The 25,080-nt window shown below is 35.5% G+C and overlaps 1 protein-coding gene and 1 pseudogene across 1 annotated transcript in view; one reads left to right on the top strand and one right to left on the bottom strand.

Moving 5' to 3' along the window:
* ZDHHC17 (zinc finger DHHC-type palmitoyltransferase 17) overlaps positions 1-25,080 on the top strand; it is an 88,241-nt gene that overhangs the window by 25,185 nt on the left and 37,976 nt on the right. Inside the window, exons 2-6 of the mRNA XM_041738353.1 lie at positions 1,222-1,325; positions 10,553-10,675; positions 18,816-18,893; positions 19,512-19,656; positions 24,752-24,816. Of these exons, the coding sequence (XP_041594287.1) occupies positions 1,222-1,325; positions 10,553-10,675; positions 18,816-18,893; positions 19,512-19,656; positions 24,752-24,816 (515 nt within the window). The remainder of the gene's footprint in view (positions 1-1,221; positions 1,326-10,552; positions 10,676-18,815; positions 18,894-19,511; positions 19,657-24,751; positions 24,817-25,080) is intronic.
* Positions 311-487, bottom strand: LOC121481718 (annotated as a pseudogene).

Genomic DNA, 25,080 nt, shown 5'->3' with positions numbered 1-25,080 from the left:
CAGTCTGTTTTTTTGGTTTGTCTCTTTTTCTTTGTTTCTTAAATTATACATATGAGTGAAATCATATGATACTTGTCTTTCTCTGACTTATTTTGCTTAGTAATATACCGTATATCCATCCATGTTGCTTCAAATGGCAAGATTTCATTCTTTTTTATGACTGATATTCCATACCACGTCTTCTTTACCCATTCATCTATCGATGGACACTTGGGCACTTTTTATCTAATTACTGAATTTTTTGGCAACCTCTTAAACTTAATGTTGGTTTTATCATATCCTGACTTGAGGATGCAGTACACCATATTGTGCTTTATGGATAGCAGGCCAAACATGTTCAGTTTTCTGTTGTCATATAAAAGATAATTGTATCTTAGTGCTGTGTTATATTGAGGAAGCTATGCATAACAAATTTTGTATTTTCAATTAGCAGTAATCGCTCCTTGGATAAACCTCATTGGCTACGATACTGCCCCTGCGCAAAGCTCAAATTTTGTATTTTAAGTAGAAAATTATGTATAGCATACAAGCTTTGAATGGTTGTTATATTCTGTAAAACTGCTTAAAATTAAGAGTGTTGACCTATTTAGAAGTATTTAAGCAGACTTCTATTTTATTAGAACTGACCCATTGTTCCTTACTCACTTAATGGTAGATGTTTAACAAGCCCTCAGCATAAAGGAGTTTAAGGAAAGATAGTATCCAAAAATAATAGAAGAATAATTTCCATTGGTTTGTTTCTTTACCACGTTAGAGTTTATTTGGCATGTGATGAAGTTTTAAAGTAAAGTGTTAGGTGTTAGAGTGTTGAATGGCTGTGTTGTATACCTGAAACTAGTGTAATGTTTGTTGCGTGTCACCTGTACTCAAATTTTAAAATAAAAAAGAGTGTTAGAGGCAGCGGTTATGCTGGAATAAAAAAAAAAAATTGGTCTGAGAGAATGAGAATTGATTTGATGAAGTAAGAGTTCTATGGAGCTAAAGAGGAGTTTCATTTGCAAATTTGTCACTAACTTCTAGGTTCACAGCTTTCTGTTTTAAGAGTATGTGCAAGGGGTAGATCTATTAAACATGCTTTTTCTCTGCATCTTTAGAATAAGAAAACTAATCATTTCAATAGTGAACATTTTTCAAACAGTGCAAAAGTGGTAGTAAAATATTGAAATGTTTTCTGTACCTTTCTTCTTAACTTTTGCCTTTGTGTGATTTACTCTTTAACAGGAAATCAAACCCCAAAGCCATTATAACCATGGATATGGTGAACCTCTTGGACGGAAAACTCATATTGATGATTACAGCACATGGGACATAGTCAAAGCAACACAGTAAGTTTTACGTTGTAGTTGTTATCTTCTTGGACATAGTATTTCTTGTGAAATATGACACATGTATTTATTTATCTTTATTGATAATTCTCTATTTGATACATTGTTCTCATACATGCTCCTTGTATAAATTTAACATAGCTGATATAAAGTCTTTGTCTAGTCAGTCCAATGTCTGGGCCTCCTCAGGGACCGTTTCTGTTAATTGTTCCCCCATCCTGAATGAGTTACACTTTCTTGTTCCTTTGCATGTCTTATAATTTTTTTGTTGAAAACTGGACTATTCAGATTCTATGGGGTGATAGTTTTTGTTTGTTTTAAGATTTTATTAGAGGGGGAGAGAGAGCGCTGAAGGGGAGGGATTGGGAGAAGCAGGCCCCCCACTGAGCAGGGATCCCAATGTGGGGCTCGATCCCAGGACATGAGATCATGACCTGAGCCAAAAGCAGATGCTTAACCAACTGAGCCACCCAGAAGCCCCTGAGGTGATAGTTCTTATATTAGATTCTCTTGGGGTTTGTTGTTATTTGTACCATTTTTAAACTAATTCTGTAAAGTCTGTGTCTTTGTCATATATGGCCACTGAGGTCTCTGCTCAGTTAGTTAGTGCTCAGTAAATGATTGGACAGAAACTTCTTAAATGCATAGAACCAGTAAGCTTGATCTTTGTTGAGGAGCTCTGTGTGTGTGTGTGTGTGTGTGTGTGTGTGTGTGTGTGTGTGGACACTTAGCACTCTGCCCCGCAGCTTACTAGAGCTTTGCTTTTTGCTTGCCCAGAACCTCAAGGTCAGTCAGACTAAGAGCTTAGGGCCTTCCGAGGTCTTTGTTGAACACGTGCACACCACCCTATGCTGGTGAAGGGCCTTCTAGATCCCCAGGGATCTGTCGGAGCTTTTCAGGCCCCATGGATATCTTTTCCTCAGCTTCCGGTTTTAAGCTTTTTGATTTGTCTCCTGTTTGACCCAACTGTCATCTATTCTCTCAAGCAGCTGTGGTATTAAAATATTTCACAAATAGGCCCCCAGGGAGAAGCTTTTCGTAAGTTTAGGTGAGGTTCCATAGATAAGCCTTTCGAGTGGAGTCTTGTTGGGAACCACCAGACAGGTCAAATAATGATTTCTCTTTTGGACTGAGGCTTTGAGAGAACCCTCTCCCTGTTCTGCTCACTCCAGGTACTGGTGTAACCGAACCATTGTTGAGTTCACTCCTTGGTGGGACACAGGTACCCCGGTGGAGTTGTCCTACAAAGTAAATGTTATTTGCAGCAAGTGAGGAGGTCATAGGGAATAACTTGCATAGCTGTGACTCCCTGAGCAAGGGTGGATGGATTCCTTTTATTTAGGGTTAAGATGAATATTTTAAAAAGGGATTTTTGCCATCACATGTAGAGGCGGGCATGGGTTTGCACAGTCGCCTTAAGAAAAAGGAAACATGCCTGTACATACATTGTATATTATGTAGATGAGACCTGTGCTTCTCCTTGGGCAGAGATTTTAGTGTTATAATGAGTCAAGGTAATTGTCAGTCATTCTAGCAGTTATTCCATGGTCCGTCTGTACAGGTGCACTTTGGGGCTTGGAATCAAACTGGTATGGATGGCCTGGGCTAGCTGGAGGTCTTGTGAGGGCCGTTGCTATCCCTTGAGGGGTGCTTTTTTGGCTTCCATTTGCGGGAGTTAAGAGATAGCTGGAAAGAAGAGCTTAAGGAAGAAATGTGGGACAGAGGTCAGTGAGTGGGCAGTAGGAGGTTAATTAGGTCTTGGGGTCTAGCTGGTGATGCTAGTACCAGGAATACAAACATTTTTTCAAGGCTGCTGGGGAGCAGAGAGGCTAGGATTGAAATGTTAAAGAACCACAAAGTTCTCTTCTTAATGAAGCTCATTGTTCTTTTTGACTGAATGCTCCTTGGATTGCTGATAGCCTTTTATTAATTTCCAGAGTTCTGAAGAAGTTGACTATTGACACTTAATGCCAGTTTTTTCATTACTTTGGTGGAGAGACAAACTTTCAAAGTTTCTTAGTTCACTGATGTCACTGTACTTTCCTGAATGTTATATAGTTGAAAATCAAAGCACATCTTGAATGTTATATAGTCGAAAATCAGAGCACATCGTGCCGCCCGTTTTTAGCAAATTCTGCTGTTACGTTCATCTTTCCTTTTGATATCTCCTTTCTCTCATTTTTGATTTATCTGTTTCACCCATATGCATCATTCCCATCAGCAAATAGACTCCAGTATCTATCATATTAAGAAAAAAACAACCACTTTATCCTTCACATACTCTTGTAACTGTTCTGTTTCTTGAAAAATGTCTATGCTGTCTGTAATTTCTACCTTTGAAAACACTTATTTAAATTGTGAAACATCTCAATTCTATGGTAAGGTATAGAGAAGAACATAACTGTCAGATTAAGCAGATGCTACTAACATTTTGCTGTAATTGCTACAGGTTGCTCAGTGTGCTACTACTCTCTTCCTTCTCCCCAAGGAAACCTTTCTTGAAACTGCTGTGAATCATTCTCATTCCTGTACATTTATTTCGACAAACATCTATAAACAAAATATGCCATTGTAATATATACCTAAAATTTATATAAATTGTGTTCTACTCTGCATATACTTTACAGCTTGTTTATTATTTTTTAATTAAAAAAACATAGCTTTTGTGATTTATTAGTGTTGGTAAATAAGGGCCTAATTGTTCAACTGCTTTGAATTCTTCTTCTTTTTTTAAAAAAATATTTTATTTATTTATTCATGAGACACATGGAGAGAGAGGCAGGGACACAGGCAGAGGAGAAGCAGGCACCCTGCAGGGAGCCCAGTGCGGCACTTGACTCGACCCCCGGAATCATGCCCTGAGCTGAAGGCAGATGCTCAACCACTGAGCTACCTCAGGTGTCCCTGCTCTGTATTATTCTCATTCCTTGCTGAGGGACACTTAAAATTGTTTCTGTAGTACTTTTTTAATTGCAAACGTTGCATCAATGAATGTCCTTTTTCCTGTGTATACAAGTACTTCTAGGGTAGACAACTCAAGTGGAATTTCTGGCTTCTACATTATGTTCCCTCATCTTTACCAACTATTGCCAAATTGATTTCCAAAGTGACTGTGCCAGTTTGTACTTGCACCTGCATGAAATGAATTCTTTGATTACTTCTTGCTAAATCCTAGTTTTGTCACACTAACAATTGTCAGGGTTTCTTTCCCCAAGATTTTATTTATTTATTCATGAGAGACACAGAGAGAGAGAGAGAGGCAGAGACAGGCCGAGGGAGAAGCAGGCTCCGTGCGGGCAGCCCGATGTGGGACTCCATCCCCAGACCCGGGATCCAGGATCACGCCCTGAGCAAATGCAGACGCTCAACCGCTGAACTACCCAGGGGCCCCCAACAACTGTCAGTTTAAGAGTTGTGAAATGTTTTGATTGTCTTTCTCTGATTACAAATGGTATTGAATATATTTCCTGTGTTTATTAGCCATTTAAGTTTTTTTTTTTTCCTGTGCAAACTGCCATTTTAAATCCTCTACTTATTTTGGGTTCTTTTGTCTTTTTGTGATTGATTTGTAAAAGTTTTTAATGTATTTCGGTGGAGTCCAAAAGAAGTGAATGGTATCTATGTCCCCTTGGTGCCCTCCGGAGTCCTGTCTTGCTACTCTCCTCCACCCCTTTGCACCCCTCAGTCATGCAGCTCACCATTCAGTACTCCTTTCCAGGGTGTCAAAACTCGTATTTTTTTTCCTGCAACAGTGTGATAGGAACTTGTCCTCTGGAAACCTGGACTTGCACAGAGGTTCTCTCATCTGTGGGTTGTTGTCTAAGATACCATCATCCAGGGTTTCCAGACCCCTGTCAAGAAGGACTGGAGCCAGTTTATGGGCCACTGCAAGATCCGTGGTTGGATCTGTCTGTATATCTGTTACCCAACACATGGGTGGGAGAGACTTCTCAGCTCCCTTCAAGTGTGGTACTGGATCCGACAACTCCCACAGAGGCACTTTTGTCCATGACTAGATCCCAAATTACTGTTGTTGGAAGGGGGACAGAACGATGGATGTCTTATTCTACTTTGATGCTGACATCACTCTGGTCCATTTCTCTGTACTCTTTTTCATTTGTTTCCACATTGTACCACATTGTTTTAATCGTTTCTTGGTCTGCACAGTTGTCTTGGCTATTTTTAGCCTTTTACTCTCACAAATGAATTTTAGGCTCTACTTGAGAAGTTCATAAGATACTCATTTGTGATTTTAATTAGAATTTCATTGAATTTGTAGACCAATCTGGGGGAAATTGATGTATATATTTCTTTAGGTCTTTAATGTCTTTCATAAATCTTATTTATAGTGAGAGTAGTGTAATTAAATATGCTTCTCATTATTATTTTAGATGGTTTAGCATTTCATATTATAATGATGTAGAAATCTGATCCTAAATTTGTTTTACTTGGATACTTTGTTATAATGATCTTTTTTTTTTTTTTTTTTTTTTTGCTGGAAAAAAGATAACCTCAGAAGTATACGTAATTCCCTTAAGGAAGAATTACAGCATATACTGTATTTACTAAGTCATAGTAATTACTTTTTTAGTATTACTCACTAGGCAAATATTTTACTGAACTTTACCTTGTAAATATCCATGTTTTTCTTAATTTTTATTTTTTAAAATTTTTATTTACATTCAGTTAATTAACACATAATGTATTTATTATTGGTTATGATTCATCAGCCTTATGTAACACCCAGTGCTCATTATATCACATGCCCTCCTTAATGTTCATCATCCAGTTACCCCATCCCCTCCTCCCTTCCCCTTTAGTGACCCTCAGTTTGTTTCCTATGATTAAGAGTCTCTTATGGTTTGTCTCACTCTCTGATTTTGTCTTATTTTATTTTTTCCTCTCTTCTCCTATGATGCTTTGTTTTGTTTTTTAATTTCCACATGTGAGTGAAATCCTGTAATTGTCTTTCTGTGATTGATTTATTTTGCTTAGCATAATATCCTCTAGTTCCATCCACATCTTTGCAAATGGCAAGATTTCTTTTTTTTTTTTTTGATGGGTAAGTAGTATTCCCTTGTACCACATCTTTATCCATTCATCTGTCCATGGACATCTGGGCTCCTTCCATAGTTTGGCTATTGTGGGCATTGCTGCTATGAATATTGGGATGCAAGGGTCCCTTTGGATCAATACATTTGTATCTTGAAGGTAAATACCCAGTAGTGCAATTGCTGGGTTATAGGATAGCTCTGTTTTCAACTTTTTGAAGAACCTTAACACTGTTGTTCAGAGTGGCTGCATCAGCTTGCATTCCTACCCACAGTGTAAGAGGGTTCCCCTTTCTCCACATCTTCGCCAACAGATGTGTTGGCGAAGATGTGTTGTTTCCTGACTTGTTCATTTTAGCCATTCTGACTGGTGTGAGGTGGTATCTCATTGTGGTTTTGATTTGTATTTCCCTATGCCGAGTGATGCTGAGCTTTTTTTCATGTGTCTTTTGGCCATTTGTATTTCTTCTTTGAAGAAATGTCCATGTCTTCTGCCCACTTCTTTTTTTTTTTTTCTTAATAGTGTGTTTATTCATCAGAGACACAGAGACACAGGCAGACACAAAGGCAGAGGGAGAAGCAGGCTCCCTGTGGGGAGCCCGATGAGGGACTCAATCCCAGTACCCCAGGATCACGGGATCACAACCTAGGCCCAAGTCAGACACTCAAGCACTGAGCCCTCCAGATGTCCCTGCCATTGTTGAGTTTGATAAGTTCTTTATAGATTTTGGATACCAGCCTTTTATCTATGTCATTTGCAAACATCTCCCATTGTGTAGGTTGTCTTTTGGTTTTGTTGACTGTTTTTCCTTTGCTGTGCAAAAGCTTTTTATCTTGATGAAGTCCCAGTAGTTAATTTTTGCCTTTGTTTCCCTTGCTAAATATCCATTTTTAAATCACAGTTCTTGCAAACTATTCAAGTTTTGGCATTTTCATAATTAAAATAAATGGGTTTGCACTTGTTAACAAAATTATTTCAAAATATTTTAGTGCATCCACATGAGGTTTTTATAGGTGATATATTTAGGTCTTTCAGAATCTGTATATATAATGATGCAAATATTTCCAAACATACAATTTTTAAAAAATATTCTCTTTACAGCAAGTTTTTTTCTGAAGTAGAAGTAGTTACTTTCTGTGTTTAAAATACTGCTTTTGCCTTGAAGGGGAACAGACTGTCTTTACCCATTTTAAGAATATATGGATTGGGCGCCTGGGTGGCTCAGTCAGTTAAGCATCTGCCTTTGGCTCAGGTCATGATCCCAGGATCCTGGGATTGAACTCCCACATCAGGCAGGCTCCACACTCAGTGGTGAGTCTCCTTCTACCTCTACCCGACTCGTGCTCATGTGCTCTCTCTCTGTCAAATCAATAAATAAAATCTTAAAAAAAAAGGAGTATATGATTGATAGCATACTGTGCATTCATTTACCAGCCCCTGCCCCTGCAAAAGCTAGTAACTTCGAAATACTTTTCTTTTTTGTTAAAGGGAAAATGCAGTTCATTTCTTTGCATGGTTAAAAAGATTTTTGGGGCACCTGACTGGCTTAGTCAGAGAAGTGTGTGACTCTTAATCTTGGGGGTGAGTTGAAGCCCCATGTTGGGTGTAGAGATTACCTACATATATACATTAATTTAAAAAAATGATTTTTGTTGTCACTTATCACTTATTTAAAGTATGAGGTAGATTCTGCTTTTTAATGTGTGTCTAGTTCACTTAACTAGGCACAGGTAGGCAGATTTCTGAAAAAGAGCAAAGAACTTAAGGTACCACTGTCATCTCCTGTGGATTGTGGAATTCTTGCTCTTCCCAGGTTGATTACCTTGTCCATGTGTGTGTGCATGTGTACACACGTAGTACAGAGCCAGTGAGGGCAGCAGTGTGAAGGCTGTGTTAAATATTAGTGAAGCTTGATTTACTTTTTTTTTTTTTAAGATTTTACTCATTTATTTATTTATGAGACACACACACACACACACACACACACACACACACACACACAGAGGCAGAGACACAGGCTGAGGGAGAAGCAGGCTCCATGCAGGGAGCCGGACAAGGGGACTCGATCCCGGGTCTCCAGGATCATACCTGGACTGAAGGTGGCGCTAAACTGCTGGGCCACCCCGGCTGCCCTGAAGCTTGATTTATTAACTACCCCATGAATATAGGTAGATGTTTTAATATTTGCTTCGAATGTCCCATTATATCCCCCAGCCTCACCCTGTGGTGTGCCTTCTCCATCTTGGAGACCACTCTGGGAAATTACAAATATACTCAAAGCTCATTTAAATTTGCTTTTGTGTCTCATATTTCCAAGGACCTAATATTTTGTTTAGAATAAAATGGATGGTTTTTGAAGCTCCATGATGGATTCTTGGTGGTTTATTGTACTCTTCTCTTCTCTTTTTCCTTCCTTCCTTCCTTCCTTCCTTCCTTCCTTCCTTCCTTCCTTCCTTCCTTCCTTTCTCTCTCTCTCTCTCTCTTTCTTTCTTTCTTTCTTTCTTTCTTTCTTTCTTTCTTTCTTTCTTTCTTTCTTTCTTTCTTTCTTGACTTTATTTATTTATTCATGAGAGACACAGAGAAAGAGGCAGAGACACAGGCAGAGGGAGAAGCAGGCTCCATGCAGGGAGCTCGATGTGGGACTCAGTCCTGGGACCCCAGGATCACGCCCTGAGCCTAAGGCAGACACTTAACCGCTGAGCCACCCAGGCGTCCCTGTACTGTTCTTTCCATTTTTGCTTATGTTTGAAATTTTCCATAATAAAAAGTTTAAGAACTTTATATTGCCACACAGTGATCGAAAGCTGAAGGAGGGAGGAAAGGATCAGGCTTGCCACAAATGCCATTCTTCTTTATCAGATAATCTTTCCTAGAACTCTCCCAGTATACTTTCTCTTCTCTCTCATTGGCTTAAATGCATAGGACTCTTCTTCCATCAGTCCTGCTTCCCATCTCCACACATTCTTCTTTATTTGTTCTCAGGAATATCAAAGCTAAATTTGTAATCAAAGAATACTGAGGTTGGGAAGCATCCTTTCTTCTTTTTGTTCTTATAAATCATTGATAAGCACTTTGTTAGTTTTTTTGTGATTTAATATTTTTTAACATAATTGCATTTTTTATAAAAATCTTTAAATGTTTTGTGGAATAAATGGTGATATTAGTAAAAACAAGCAATCATTAGACATTTTATTTCTGGTATCCTTTTCTCTTCCAACTGATGAGATATTGCATACTTGTAGATGAGACATTTAAAACTAAAAGTTTTACTAATGGGATTATTAGTAAGAGCTGTTGGAATATTGATTAAAAAAAAAAGATTTTATGTATTTATTTGAGATTGAGCAAGGGGGAGATATAGCATGAGCCGGGGAAGGTGCAGAGAGAGAGGGGCTTGATCCCAGTACCAGGATCATGACCAGAGCCAAAGGCAGACGCTTAACTGACTAAAGTACCCAGGTGCCCTGGAATGTTGATATATTTTTTTTATGGTAAAAAAAATTTATATTTAGATTCATAGCCAGCTGGACTCAGTTTAGATGATCCCAATTTTGTTGGCAACATCCAAAGCATCATAGTCAGGAGCCAGTCGAACATATGCTTTCTTCTCTCCATCAGGCCTGATCAAGGTGTTGACCTTGGCCACATCAATGTCCTAGAGCTTCTTCACAGCCTGGTGATCTGGTGCTTATTGGCCTTGACATCCACAATGAACACAAGTGTGTTGTTGTCTTCTATTTTCTTCATGGCTGACTCAGTAGTTAAAGGGAACTTGATGGCGTAGTGATCAAGCTTGTTTCTCCTGGCGGCGCTCTTTCGAAGATATTTGGGCTGCCTTCGGAGACGCAGGGTCTTGGGTCGTCAGAATGTAGGTGACATGCGGATCTTCTTTTTTTTGTGACTGTGCACGCCTTTCAGCACCGCTTTCTCAGCTTTCAAAGCCTTTGCTTTGGCTTCGGCTTTCGGAGGGGCAGGGGCTTCCTTCTTCGCCTTCGGTGCCATCTTCATGAAAGGAGCGGAATGTTGATATTTTTAAAGTAACATTTTACCTTGAGAAGTCCATTTTAATTTCCAGGTATCAAAATGGAGCATTATTTTCTTGTAGACATGTTACTTTGGGGGTTAAATTTTTTGTCAAATAGTAGTAACAATCTCATATTTTCTTTCTTTTTAAGATATGGAATATACGAACGCTGCCGAGAATTGGTGGAAGCGGGTTATGATGTACGGCAACCAGACAAAGAAAATGTTACACTCCTCCATTGGGCTGCCATCAATAACAGAATAGATTTAGTCAAGTATGTGTTTTCTGGATTTTAAAGTAATTATTTATTATAAAATTATTATAAAAAATTATGAAAATTAACAATTTCTAAAATTCATTGCTTTTAAAATGTAGATTTTATGTACTTTTTTCCTGAAAATTATTTTTTAACATATATTGATGTTCATTTGTACAAAGTGATGTGCTGAATGCTTTTCCATGTATATTTCTTTTAATCTTAGTTCTTAAAATAACCCTATGTGAACACAATAATTACTGTTCTCCTGATGTGAAATTTGAAGCATAAATAGATGAAATATGTTACCAATGACATGCAGCTAATAAAAGTTGGAATCAGGGTTTCAATAATGTAACTTGCAGCTCACATTCTAAATGTAAATTCTATAGGGAAAAGCTAGAGAAAAGAGGGATTACAAAGATAATAGGTAATAATCTGTTTTAAATATTCATGCATACTGTATACTGCATACTTAGTATGCATAGTATGAATGCATACTAAGTATAAATGATTTTTATTATTGCTAATCTGCTTGCTTAGTATTAATAAGAGGTAGTTAGATAAGCAAGAGTCAGGGTGATAAGATGTCTTAGTAAATCTAGTTTAATATTCTCTGACAGTTTGGACATAAATTCTTTAGATGAAGACATGAATCTGAAATAAACTAGTTGCAGACATGCAGTTAAGTACAGCATACAGAATCCAGGGACAACTAGGATATTAATGCTAGGTAAAAGAATTCGCCCCTTTGAATACTAAATAAATTACTAAGCACTGAACTCTGAATCATTTCTTCCAGAGAGCATATCTCCATTTTATTTGTTCCTTTTTTATTCTTGTATGTCTAACCTTCCTCCTTCTGCCTTCAATATGGGTCTACTGATATCTTAATTCATTCTTTTTTTCTTTCTTTTTTTTTTTTTTGTCGTAAAATGTTTTTATTTCATCTTCATTTGTGAAAAGATTTTCACATGGTATAGAAATCTAAATTGGCAGTTTTGTTCATTTTATTTTTGTGTTTTACTCATTGAAAATATGATTCGTCTGTTTTCTGGCTTCTGTTACTATTGAAAAATCATTCTAGATATTGTGCTTTGGAAGGCTTTTTTTTTTCCCCTTCCTTCTGCTTTTAAGATTTTTCTCTGTTTCTGGTTTTCTGTAGTTTCATGATGATGTAACCAGGTGGGGATTTCTATTTATTTACTCTGAGATTGCACGGAATTCTCAATTCTTTGGATTGATGTTTTCATCACTTCTGAAAAAAATCTCAGTTATTATTTCTTAAAATATTGCTTCTACCCCACTCTTGTTTTGCTCTCCTTCTGGAACTCCCAACTAAACGTCTGTTTGACCTTTTTGTTGTATACTTTGTGCCCTATATGTACTACTATCCTTTGGTGTGCTTCATTCTGAGAAACCTCTAACTTACATTCCAGTTCATTTATTCTCTATGTATAATCTGTTAAATCTATTCATTGTGTTCCTAATTTTATTTTTGAGTTCTAGAATTTTTATCATTTGTTTTTTACAAACCTGTATTACTTAAATCATCTGTGGCTGAAATTTTCAGTCTTGTCTTGTATACTTGAACATAGTGAATATAGTTATTTTATAGTTGTATCTGAGAAGGTAGCCTGTATCTGTTAATGTTGTTCCTTTGTGTGCCTGATTTTCTTTAAATATGTACTAGACATTGTGCTTGAAAATTATTTGTTGAATAATTGGAGGCCTAAGATGAAATTTCCATTTGTTTTTGCTGTACCCACCTTAAATTTAATTTCAAGGCTTTATATTTTGTGGATCATTCAGGTGGCTGAAGACCAAGCTAGGGCCAGGTTTACTTATGGTCGATAATTACTGCTACAGTGTAACTTTTTTGGGTCCCAACCCTTGTTTTGCTTTTGTCTGCTTAGCTTGCTTCTTGGTCAACTCTCCCTTGTCTGCAAATTATCTCTAGGGCAGATGGTGCCCAAGCAGTTTTCTAACTTCTCCAGATTTTAACGTTCTCCTGAATCTGGGCCTGGTTAATGCTGGTTAATCTTCTTAGGTTTTACTTTTTAGGAAATGTTTCTTAGATTTCATTGAACTTTCTAAGTTTTCTTTAATGGGAGGGTTGATTCAAATTATTTAGCCTTCTAAACCTGTTTGTTTTTCAGTTAATGTTATTTTAATCAAAATAATGTGTAAACAATTTAAAAACTCAAATAGTACTTAAAGGCTTCAATGGGAAATGGCAATCCCTCCCTACCCACTCTGTCCTGTAGCGGAAATAACTATTTTTAGCACTTGAGCTGTTTCTTTTGGTATATACTCTTTATTTCATATACTTATGTTGCTACATTTATCTAGAAAAAAATGACAGCACTTCTGCTTTTTCATATATATTCATATATATATATCTTTAAGATTTCTCATTAACAATGCAAATAAGAGCTGCATTTTTAAATAGCTATATAATCAGTTATATGGGTTTAATTTATTTAATGGTTTTCCTGTAGATGAGTGTTTAGATTGATGTTGATGTTTTTATCATTAACAACCAGTGCTGTAATTGATATCTTAGTCACATATCATTTTGCTAATGTTCATACATATCTGTAAAATTCATAGGAGTAGAAAAGTTAGATAAATTTTGAATTTTAATAAAAATGCCAACTTCTGTGTTGTTAATTCTTATCAGTTACTATATTTTGACTTTCTATTTTGAGATAACTAGATGTCCTAAATCTCCTCACCATTAATAATTCTTCCAGCGCCTACTATAGTTTTAGTTAAATCACCATGCAGAGTTTAGGTTGTTGTATGTAAATTCTCAGTGCTAAGCCCAGAAGTGTTCCATGATTATCTGTTCTTTCCTTGTGGAATTTTGATTTTTGTCTGAAGTAATAGTTAACTTCATGTTTAAAATTTTCTCTATGTTGTAACTAATTCTTCCCTTTTAGAAGTGTAAAACTCTTCTGTATGGAAACAGAATCACCTAATATATCCATTCCATTTTTGGAGGTGAGGAATGGAGGAAATCATTCCTGGAATTCTCCACTTTTCAGCTCCAACCCATATTGTTTGCTCTTTAGCGCTAACATGCAACCATTATAGGGAGACTTTCCTTTGCTGTTATTCTGGGAAATCATTTTGCTCCAGTGTTGGTCTAAGTTTCCTGGGTCTCAGGTTTTTGTGTCTATGGGGTTGCTATCTGGTTTTAGTAGAGCACAATTTCTGATAGCTTTCTGAGAGAACACTTGGAAGGTCAAAGTTCTGAAGTTACTGTCATTTCTGCCCTTATACATTATTGGTTGCTTGGCTGACCATGAATTTAAAGATTAAAAATAGTTTTCTCAGAATTTTGAAGCATTACCTTATTATTTCCTTAATTCATATATTACAGTTGGGAGTCTCTTGGTTAAAAAAACACACATTTGGGCAGCCCGGGTGGCTCAGTGGTTTAGCGCCGCCTTCAATCCAGGGCATGATCCTGGAGTCCCGGGATCAGGTCCCATGTTGGGCTCCCTGCATGGAGCCTGCTTCTCCCTCTGCCTGTGTCTGTGCCTCTCTCTCTCTCTCTGCATCTCTCGTGAATAAATAAATAAATCTTAAAAAAACCACATTTGTGTTTAAAAATAAATAAAGTCTGAAGTGAGAAATAGAGACAAAAAGACTTGCTGCTGCCTACCTTACAAATGTTCCAAGCCACGTGTGGACTAGTGAGGTTATAGAATAAAGTCAGTAATTGTAGCATAGGTTAATAATCGGTGTCTGTGTGCATTATATTTTCAGGTAGATAAACTTAATTTTTCACAGTGCATAATCTACCAAATTAGTTTCCTTTTTTTTTTTTTTTTTAAAGATTTTATTTATTTATTCATAGACACAGAGGGAGAGAGGCAGAGACACAGGGAGAGGGAGAAGCAGGCTCCATGCAGGGAGCCCGATATGGGACTCGATCCCGGGTCTCCAGGATCACACCCCAGGCTGCAGGCGGCGCCAAACCGCTGCGCCACCAGGGCTGCCCCCCAAGTTATTTTCCTAAAACAAGGTAAAGGCAGTTTTCGATAACAACTGGTATTCATAGCCTCAGGATTATTTTGTTCTGCATTTGGAATTACACCTCCACTTAAAAGCTACAGTATATCCATAGCACAGCAAATAGCATGAACATCATTTTTGCATAGGGCTCCCATACTCCTAGGTCCTGGGGGAGTGGCTTGAGGTCATCCAGTTGAGTTGGATTTAGCACACATAGTAGGAACTCAGTGCTTTTATAGTAAGAGCAAGCTTGCTCTTTGTTCCACAGGAGACATTACCTCATCTCTCAAGGCTGCTTGATACAAACACAGCTCGGAGAAATAACCTACGTAAAAGTAGTCAGGACCTTGCATTCTATTCATATACCTGTAAGACATATGGGAATGTGAGAGACCCATGGGGACGTGTCTCTTCTAACAGTTATGTTCCATCAGGGTATATTAAGGGTACTTACTGCAAACAGAGTAGTTGTGTCACTTTCATGATGATAAGGTGTAAGTATAATGTGGGAAGGCAGAGATGTTCACCTCAGCCTGGATTGTTTGTATTTCTGATGTTTTCAAGTGAAAGTCTTTAAACTATTTTTCAACTTTTCCCCTAATGTAATAAAATAGAAAAGATTAGCTCAAGCTCTTGTCTTCAGTAGTCTTTTGTTACCTTGAGATTCTTTGTTAAAAGTAACTAATAATACTTGATTTCATTTTGATTTCAAGTCAGACCTTTATTAAGGAACATGGGGCTTTGTTAAAAAAATATTGAGTTTAAAATTTTCTGAGAACACATTGTATGTGTGGCTTATTCTTCTTCCCTGGGAACATTTTTTTTTTCTTTATGTGAAAAGTTCACATTATTGTGAAAGTTCACATTATTGTGTACTGATATGGCTTGCTTTATTTATTTACTGACTTACTTTAAATCCAGTTTGTGGCCATTAAGTTGTCACTTTTAATCAGGAAACTTGCCTTTTTGGATTAGGGAGGTGTTCTTGCATGTGCCCTCAAGAGTGCCTTGCTTTCATTTTCTCTGTTTGGTTTTTCCCCTCAGGAACTCAGATACTAACACCAACCAGATCTTTCTCTTACCATTATCCCAAGTACTTTTTTTTCTTTTGGTTAAGATTTAATTAAATTAATTAATTATTCATTTTAAAGAGAGAGCATGAGCAAGAGGAGGGACAGAGGCAGAGAGAGAATCTCAAGCAGACTCTGTGCTGTGTGGCACCCCACATGGGCTCTATCTCACAACCCTTGAGATCATGATCTGAGCTGAAATCTGAAATCAGGAGTGGGATGCTCAGCCAACTGAGCCACCCAGGCTCTCCATATCCCAAGTAATTTTTATCTCCTAATATAGCTATTGTGCTTTGGGGGAGAGTTTCTTTATTTAATTTATCTTTTAGTGCTTCCTTTGAATTTCTAATTTTATCTTTTACATTTTCAATTTCAGGCATTTTTTTTCTTGATCTCTGTACCCCCCCCTTAAAAAATATTTAGTTCTTCATATCTTGAGTATATTCTCTTAGATTTTGGAGGATATTAATTGTAATTTTCGTTTTGTTTCTTAAATTTTTCTTCTCTATATATTACCTATTTATTTTAGACTTCTGTTTATCTATCTCCTTCTGTACTTGAAACTTTCCTCAATTATCTGGTCATATTTAGGAGAGATATATCAAAGCTGATTGGAAGTTGTAGAACTTACATCACAACAGGATCCTCCCAGATGTCTGTTTCTAGTTTTTCTCTGGAGTTGTTCAGTGTTTCTTAGAGAAGAATCTTCTACTCTCTTTGTGAGAAGGAGCTGAGTATCTTGAGTATATGCCTGCTGACTTGAGCAAGGTTATGATTGTTGTTTATAGTGTAAACTTTCATTGAATTATTGTTTTTTCAGTATAGTGTCTCATATGGTTCTCTGATTTAATTCCATGAGTCTTAAATTTCTCTAGTAAAGGTGTACTGAATATACCTTTGAGAAAGTGCTGAATGGTTGAGTGTTAAAATCAATGTGAGCCTGAGGCTGGAGCCAGAAATCCTCATTCATACAATGAAGATAAGGGATGTAAGAATGATTCTAAACTTTATTTTTTTATTTTTAAAAAGATTTTATTTACTTTTTCGTGAGAGGCAGAGAGAGAGGCAGAGACTGGAGAAGCAGGCTCCATGCAAGGAGCCTGATATGGGACTCGATCCCGGGACTCCAGGATCACACCCTGAGCTGAAGACAAGACGCTTAACTGCTGAGCCACCCAGGTGTCCCAATTCTTTAAAAGAAGAATTTGAGTTAATATTACAATAATTTTAAAATTCTAAGTAGTCACATTTTAAGTTTGAACATAACAGTGCACAAAGAAATACTTACCTAGTACCATCAGCTTCCTGATTGTTTCAGTGTCACTAAAATGCCTGTGATGTTAAATATTGAACTTTCAGTGAAAATATAAGTTACCAAACAACTGTTTTTTTTCAACTTTTATTAGCTTTTAGTCAGTATTTTTGTTTATAGTCTACTTTCTTCATTACATTCTACAGAGGTAACAGTGACCTTTAATTTCTTAGTCTTACCCATTTCGCTTCTCATTGGTATCCCCCTCTGGAGACATAGGAGTTTTAGCTATTTACGTTTCATCTTTTAAATGGTTTTTGATATCTCTTGTTCATTGATGATCCCACCTCAAAACCTAGGGATCATTAATTAGTACCTGTGAACATTCCTTGATAATCTCGTAGTAAGCAGGGGGGCTTGAGTTTAAAAATGAGAATCACACGACCATCTCAGAATTATGTAGTTTTGAACTAGGGTCTTAGCAGCTTTAAAGAATAACATGTTATAAAAAGTTAGTACTTCTCTTCTAGTAGTTTGCAATGAAAAGGCGATAGTTCTTATTTAGTATGCAGAAAAAAAGTTCTCCTGTCCTTATGGAAAAAAAAAAAAAAAGTTGCACTGTAGAACCAGTCTGGAAATCTTTTTTTTTTTTTTTTTTTGCCATAACCCTAGCAAAGATTTGAAATGTGAATAAAAATAACTTTCAGGAACAAATATATTGACTATAGAGAAGGTAATAAAATTGCCTTTAAAAATATCCCAGTTCTTATCAAAGCTGTTTGGCTGAGCTATACTTCTCTTTGGGCTCAAAAAACCATTTTCAACTATTATATAATGTCTACCAAATACCTTAGGAAAGAATTTAGGAATAGTTAAGTGTTTGTGTTCAGTCTAATGTCTCTGATATTTTGGACGGAAATATTTTAGTCTGGAAATATTTTGTTAGGTTACTTTAAACTGTTTTACATGATAGAGTGGAATCTGGCACTTCATTACATAATGCTTTAAAAACGCCAATTTAACCAATACATAAAGTGATAAAATTCTGAATCAAGCATGTAAGTATGAGTATATTAAATGTTTAAAACTGTACATTAAAAGTGAATGCATTAGTGATCTAAAGCAGTAATCACTTAGACCAGTTTAAGAATCTCAGTAATATACGGCATAAAGCATTTGACATCAAAGGCTTGAAATCATTTATAGTCAAGATTCATTACATTGATCCATCCAAAGTAAACATTATGATAGGCAGCTAGGTCTTGTTCATTTCAGAGGATATCAATATTTTATAATGTTAATATAGTAAGCAAGAAGGTTGTTCATTCTTTTTAAAGCAACACAGCTTTAAAGGTATAATATAAGTCATTGTAAGGAACCTCTGTGTTGTAACTTATAAAATTCTTGCATGTATATTGTTTGATTTAATCTACAGTAATTTTGTGAGTAAAGCTCAGCTTCTACCCATGGTAGACTAAGTGGCCTATTCTACACCTTTTCTCTCTATTGCTGCTCTCTGATCCAAGTCCTGTGGTTCTCTGACTGCCACCTTTTTTGTATGATTGTTATTTGACACTGCTCTTCTTTTTTGTAACTAAAAAAAATTACTTTCCTTTCTTCTAGAACAGAAGAGTGATGTGTTTGATAAAAAATTCTACTGAATATATTTTTTAAATATCACAAAAGAGTGTTTATCATCAAGGGCATAAATTAGTATGAGGTCTACAATGGAAACATTTTTATGTTTTTTACATAATTTCTTAAAATTGAAATGAAAGTTGTCTAAATTATTTAAAATTTTGTCTTATAGATACTATATTTCGAAAGGTGCTATTGTGGATCAACTTGGAGGAGACCTAAATTCCACTCCATTGCACTGGGCCACAAGGTTTAAATTTGCTTCTGGATTTTTTTTTTTCCTTTGGTTCCTTTATGAGTCTATAACTAAACAACTTTTCTTTTTTTTATGATATGCTAAAATGAATGGGATAACCTATGCTAATAGTTAATATCAACAGTGTACTAATATATTGCTGTACACTCTTATACCTGCATTGGCAGCAAAGTTTATTGTCCCAAAGTCTCTTTAGGGAATTCTCTATACTGATATTAATCCAGTTAGATTACAACTGAGTTAAACTTTGGATTTGTAAATGTAATAATTATGCAGCCTCTATATATTTACAATTAAATAAATTGCCCAGGTCATGGGACAATTAAGATTATAATTGAATAGAACTAGTAGTATATAGTAACTATTTTATGTTACATATTTAAATAAGTTATAAATACCTAAAAAATTTAAATGACTGTTATTTCAGTTGAGACTTAAAGACCATAAAATTATCCTAATTATCCCATATGTCTTGACATATACATATTTTAAGAAACTTTAATAAAAATTGTGTAATCTTTTCCACCATTGCCCTATTTAAAAATGATCTTTCCAGGAGATCCTGTTTGAAATAACTTTATATATTTAAGTGTTTATTCTTTTATGTTTTAGACAAGGCCATCTATCTATGGTTGTGCAACTAATGAAATATGGTGCAGATCCTTCATTAATTGATGGAGAAGGATGTAGCTGTATTCATCTGGCTGCTCAGTTTGGACATACCTCAATTGTTGCTTATCTCATAGCAAAAGGACAGGTAAAAAAATGACAATGGTGTGGCTTTTAATCAGATGTTCTTCATGGTTTAAATGCCTGATATCATTGGTGTTACAACTGTAACAACCTGGTGATATTTAAATAGTACTTTCTGATAGATGGAAGAGAATAAATAAATAATATACTTAGTTTGATATTGAGGTATTAGAGTTAAGTTAAAAATAAGAAAGATAATAAAAAAACAGATAGTGATCCATTAAATTTCATATTTTATTTTTGAGAATGATAGAGATGAATCTGAGAAAGTAAGAAAATTCAGGTATCTATTTTTTCCCTTAATTACATCTTTTGAGTATATACTCTGAATTCATTTAAACTTTTTTGAACATTTTACTGGTTATTTTTTCTATTAAGTACTTCTCATAGTAGGGAATAAATTGTTTAGGATCAGTTTCTGCTGCATTAAATAATGGTACTTCTCCATTATTACATATCCGAAAACATATCATGATTACATGTCCTCCTACATATCAGAAAACTTCTCATGATTTAAATGACTCTTCCTGATTTTCAAGAGTGTGTACTGACTATAACCACATTAAACAGAAACCAGCTTATATATACCATCTTTTTGTGATAAATATATTTTTTTGAAATTAAGATCACTCCATTTTTCTTTCATGTGATTTCTCTGGTTATACTTAAACATTAGTTTTATAGCTAAGAATCTCATAAGAGTAAGACGAATGATTTTAATTCATTGCTTTTAACATTTATTTTAAATTTTATGCAGATTTGGAATTCGAATAGTGTTTATTTTATGGATTCTTTAAGATATTTGTTGTTGGCAGTGCCACACAATGACATTTGTGTGTTGTGAATTAGATTGTAAGGAAAGTTTCATTGACTGGCTTATTGTTAGAAGGGGGGTTTATTATCTAATATGTGTTAACAGAGTACCCCCAAAATCTAATGGCTTTAGAACAGTGCCAACCATTTATTACCTTGGGTTGACTGGGCTTGGCGAGATGGTAGCCCTTGTGTTAATCCCTGGGGATTACAGTCACTGGGGGCTTGACTGGAATGGAGGATGGCTCACTCACCTACTTTGTGCCTTAATAGGAATAGCTAAAAAGCTGGGTTCGGTTGGAGTGCTGAGATAGTGAAGATAGTGATTCCTTCTCCATGGTACCTATTGACATAGTCTTTCTAGCAGGGAACTAGACTTTTTTTTTTCTCAAAGATTTTATTTATTTATTCATGAGAGAAACACAGAGAAACAGAGACAGGCAGAGGGAGAAGCAGGCTCCATGCAGAGAGCCTGATGTGAGACTCGATCCCAGGTCTCCAGTATCACACCCTGAGCCAAAGTCAGACACTCAACCGCTGAGCCACTCAGGTGTCCTGGGAACTAGACTTATGTGGTGGGAGCTACTGAAAGAATAAAAGCAGAAGCTGTCTGCCTTTTTAAAGTCTTATGTCTTAAACTGGCACAGCAACATTTTTGTTCTATCAGTTAAAGCAAGTAACAGGGCCAGTCTCTGTTGATTGTGTGGACAACGGGTGTGAACCAGCAGGTGAAGTTTGTTGGGCCATCTTTGGGTACCATCTGCCACAGATTACTTTTGTTTTCCCAAATTTCTTCTAGATTGGGGTTTGGAGTAGTGGATGGTGCTGTAACACATGATAGTGTTAGTGGCTTTTTATTTTGCAGGTATACATTTATATGTGTTCACTTTTTATTTTGGTTTTTAACTGGGTAAGAAAAGTGGTATACAGTTTTTGAGTCTTTGTTAGCTTATTGATATTGGGGTCTGGATGTTTCAGTATTCTTTTTAACTTCGGCATAGGATGTTGGCTATAAAATTCTTAAGGGACAGGAATTTCTACCTGTCACATTACCTTTTGTATGATAATATATGCATGATGATAATAAATGTCGGACAATTTTCTTTTTCATGAGTAAGTTTTTATTTTTGTTTCTTTCGCTACAAAAGTAGCATGCTTTTTATAAAATATTCAAAGGTAAGGGAAAGAGTATGACTTAGAAAATGAAACTCCACCTTCTTCCCTTAGCCCTCCCCACACTGAGATTACTTTCTTTAGCAGCTTAGTATTTATTTTTTCCGTGTATACACTAATTATAAAAGGAAATTCCTCTAGTGTTCATGACACCATACTCTAAATGAGGTGCAAAGTCTTTCCCTGCAGAAGGACTACGGAACCATGTGTGGTCTAGTCCGAGATACCTCTCAGGCCCTTCTTTTGTCATCTTCCTACCTACTCTGCTTTGATACACCAGTCTTCCTGTTGTTCCTTGAAAAGCTCTAATATGCTCTTGTCTTCTGGCCTTTGTGCTTGATCTTATCTTCTGCTTGGTAAATACGTTCCTTAGACAAACAGTTCTCTTATTTCAATCAGATGTTTGCTCAAATTTTATTAGTTCTGATTAGTTCCCAATTATAAGTAATAATAAATTTAGTAAATTTTTTTCTCTTTCCTGTCTTTAACTGACTTTATAATATTGTTTTTCTTAGTGTTAACTTTGTTCTGGTAGGTATAACTACATTTCTTTTAGGTGATTTTCAGCTTTAAGTAATATCCTTTGATTCATAGCTATTACAGGTACTTCTTTCTTTTCAGCCTTTTTCCATTTTCTCCATTTTTGGTTAATTGTATCAGTTTTACATTCCTTAGGACATATAACATTTCCATTTAGTTTGTCATTCTGTTCTTCACATTTGTTTCTTTTTAGTTATACTGTTAAAATATATTTAGTGCTCACTACCAATTCTTTTGGATGATTTTCAGGAGAAAAGGGAAAATGCTAAGTTATGGAGCCCTGTTGATCATGGAATCCCCATAAGCTTTTGATCTGGGCTTGTTAATTCTTCCTTATAGAGAATACCCATACGTCCAGGCTGAACTTGGAAAAGAAGTACCAAGTTTTAAACCCCGACCCAAAGAAAGAAAAGGTTGAATTTCATTTTTCTTTTAGTATTCTAGAGATGTGGCATTATTTTACATTTTTAATTTTACTTGATATTTTTTAATACTATCACTTTTTAAAAAGGATATGAAAAGACAACTAAGAAGGAAGAAGAAACTAAAACAGAATTTACATGTTTGTTTTAATTGGACATCAAATTTAGTTGAGCTCTCTTAAAATTAAGAAAGTGAAAGAAGTAAAATTAAGTTACAGTAGTTGGCTCATTCAAGAAACAAAGAAACTTGTCATTTCTGAGAGGATTTTCTTAAAGATTTTTATTGAAAAAAATCAATATGTATATTGGAAATATTGAGAGAGGTTGCATAAGATGTTCCCAACCATTGTTAATGTATATCCATAAATGGATTTGTAATGGATAGGTGTAACATTTGGATTTCAGCATTCATGATGAGGAACTAAAACTAATGATGTCCAAGGATGTGTGTTCTAGTTTGTCTGATGTATTGGTTCTCAGCATTTTTTATGCTTCATTACACTTGGATAATGTTCATATTTGAGACATACTCCCATCAGAGTATGGCTCACAGAGAACTGCATAGAGGTATAGAGTGTTTTGCAGTGTACTCACTATAACTCTCTCCTCTCGCACTGACTGGCATGTTAGATAACACAACTTGGATCTGCTGCCTTTATATAATCCAGGAATGGACGATGCAGAAGAAAAGATTAAGAAACTGCTTATCTATTAAGCGTTTGTTATGTTCTAGCGTATGGGCTAGGTGCTTTACACACATTATTCCATATAATCATCACAGGGATCTTACAAAGCCACTATTTATATTGGCATTTTTAGATGAAGAACCTGAAGCACAGAGAATTAAAGTCATTTTGCCAGTTTTATAGCTATTAAGTGGTGCAGCTAAGAATTAAAAACCATGTCTTTCTTATTCTAAAGCCTGTACTTTCCCCAAACAAGTAGATAGATAAATGTCTTTTTACTTAACAGATGGTTGTTGATAATTTACTCTGCTGGGCACTGAGAAGACAAAGATGAAGTTAATATAATTTTAATCCTCAAAGAACTCCCGTTCCTGTTCTAGTTAATGAGACAGATGCCTCAGGCATATATAGTCCAGATTGGAGTTAGGAGAGAGAATTTTAAGGAAGTGAAATGTACAGAACCCTTGATGCATCAAGATGTCTTGAAAGATTTAGTTAACTAGGGAAGAGTTTTGGTTGAATAGATGGTAGTTTTAATTGTAATTTGTTAAAAAGCTAAGCAAAAGGTTGGGGAAGTATCATAGGAAGGCAAAAAGTTGGGTGGGAGAAGGAAAATAATCATGGTTTACTATGCATTTTTTGCTGGGTATAGTATTCATGTACATTTATAATATAAATATCAAATATTTATAGCACCAAAAATACAATAGATCTCTTGAAAGAATAAACAGGTGTATATTTGTGATGGGGCAGGAAGAGAAAAGAGGGAAATTCTCATTTCACATACTGAAGAGTCTCAGCAGATAATGCCTAAAACTGAAAAATCAAAAAGTAGCAATTCAGTCATCTTATTTTAAGATTTGGAGGACTAAAAGAGATGAAAATAGTGGGGAATAAAACAGAATTGCTTTATCACCACACACTTTGCAGAATTATTTGACTGTAAAAATGTACATGTGTAACAATAAAATAAAAAGCAAAAACTTTTTTAAGTTTATTGAAAAGAGAAGTCTTTTTATTCCTTGTCTTGAAATGCCTAGAAATAAACAAGGTTTTATTATTCCTCTTTCATGAAATGGTATAAATCTGTTTTTCACAGACTTCATTTAACTTATCCTCTGTGAATGAAAGATGAAGAATAGATCAAGATTTCTAAATGTAAAACATTGAAAGGGTGATTAAAGCATCTGAAAAAGGATATCTATAAATATGTTACTTAAATACATATTTAATGTATAGTCCACTAAATATATCCCACTAATGAAAATATTTAGTGACAAATGATAGTTTATTTTAAAGTTAGAAAAGAAAAAGAAAATTAGAAAAGAAAAATTTTCAGAAATCAGCCTTAATTGAGTAATGTTACATTGGCTTCTCCTATGATATGTAAATAGATTTTTCCGAGTAAATTTGGTAGGAACTTAAAAGTCAGACAGTAAAAATTTCTTTCTTTTTATTCTATCAGGATGTAGATATGATGGATCAGAATGGAATGACACCTTTAATGTGGGCAGCTTACAGAACACATAGGTATGTAACCATTATAAAATATTTAAGATCATTTTCAACATATTAAAATGTAAAATAAGTGATGAGAAAAAGCAGTTAATGTTCTATTTATTAATATTGAAAATTCTTATGAGTACATTGTATATAATAAATTACCTTTTTAAATGTTTGAGTCTCTGGGCTTACCTTGACCTTGGTAATGGTAGTATCTTTATTCTTTTAGCAGTTTTTAAGAATGAAAGATGTTACCTTATTTTTAAAAACTATTTTTTTCGTGTTATTTGT

The sequence above is a fragment of the Vulpes lagopus genome, chromosome 23, assembly GCF_018345385.1.
Source record: "Vulpes lagopus strain Blue_001 chromosome 23, ASM1834538v1, whole genome shotgun sequence".
Lineage (NCBI taxonomy): Eukaryota > Metazoa > Chordata > Mammalia > Carnivora > Canidae > Vulpes > Vulpes lagopus.
Note: the sequence above shows the minus strand (reverse complement) of the source record. Positions and strands in the feature narration are given on the sequence as shown.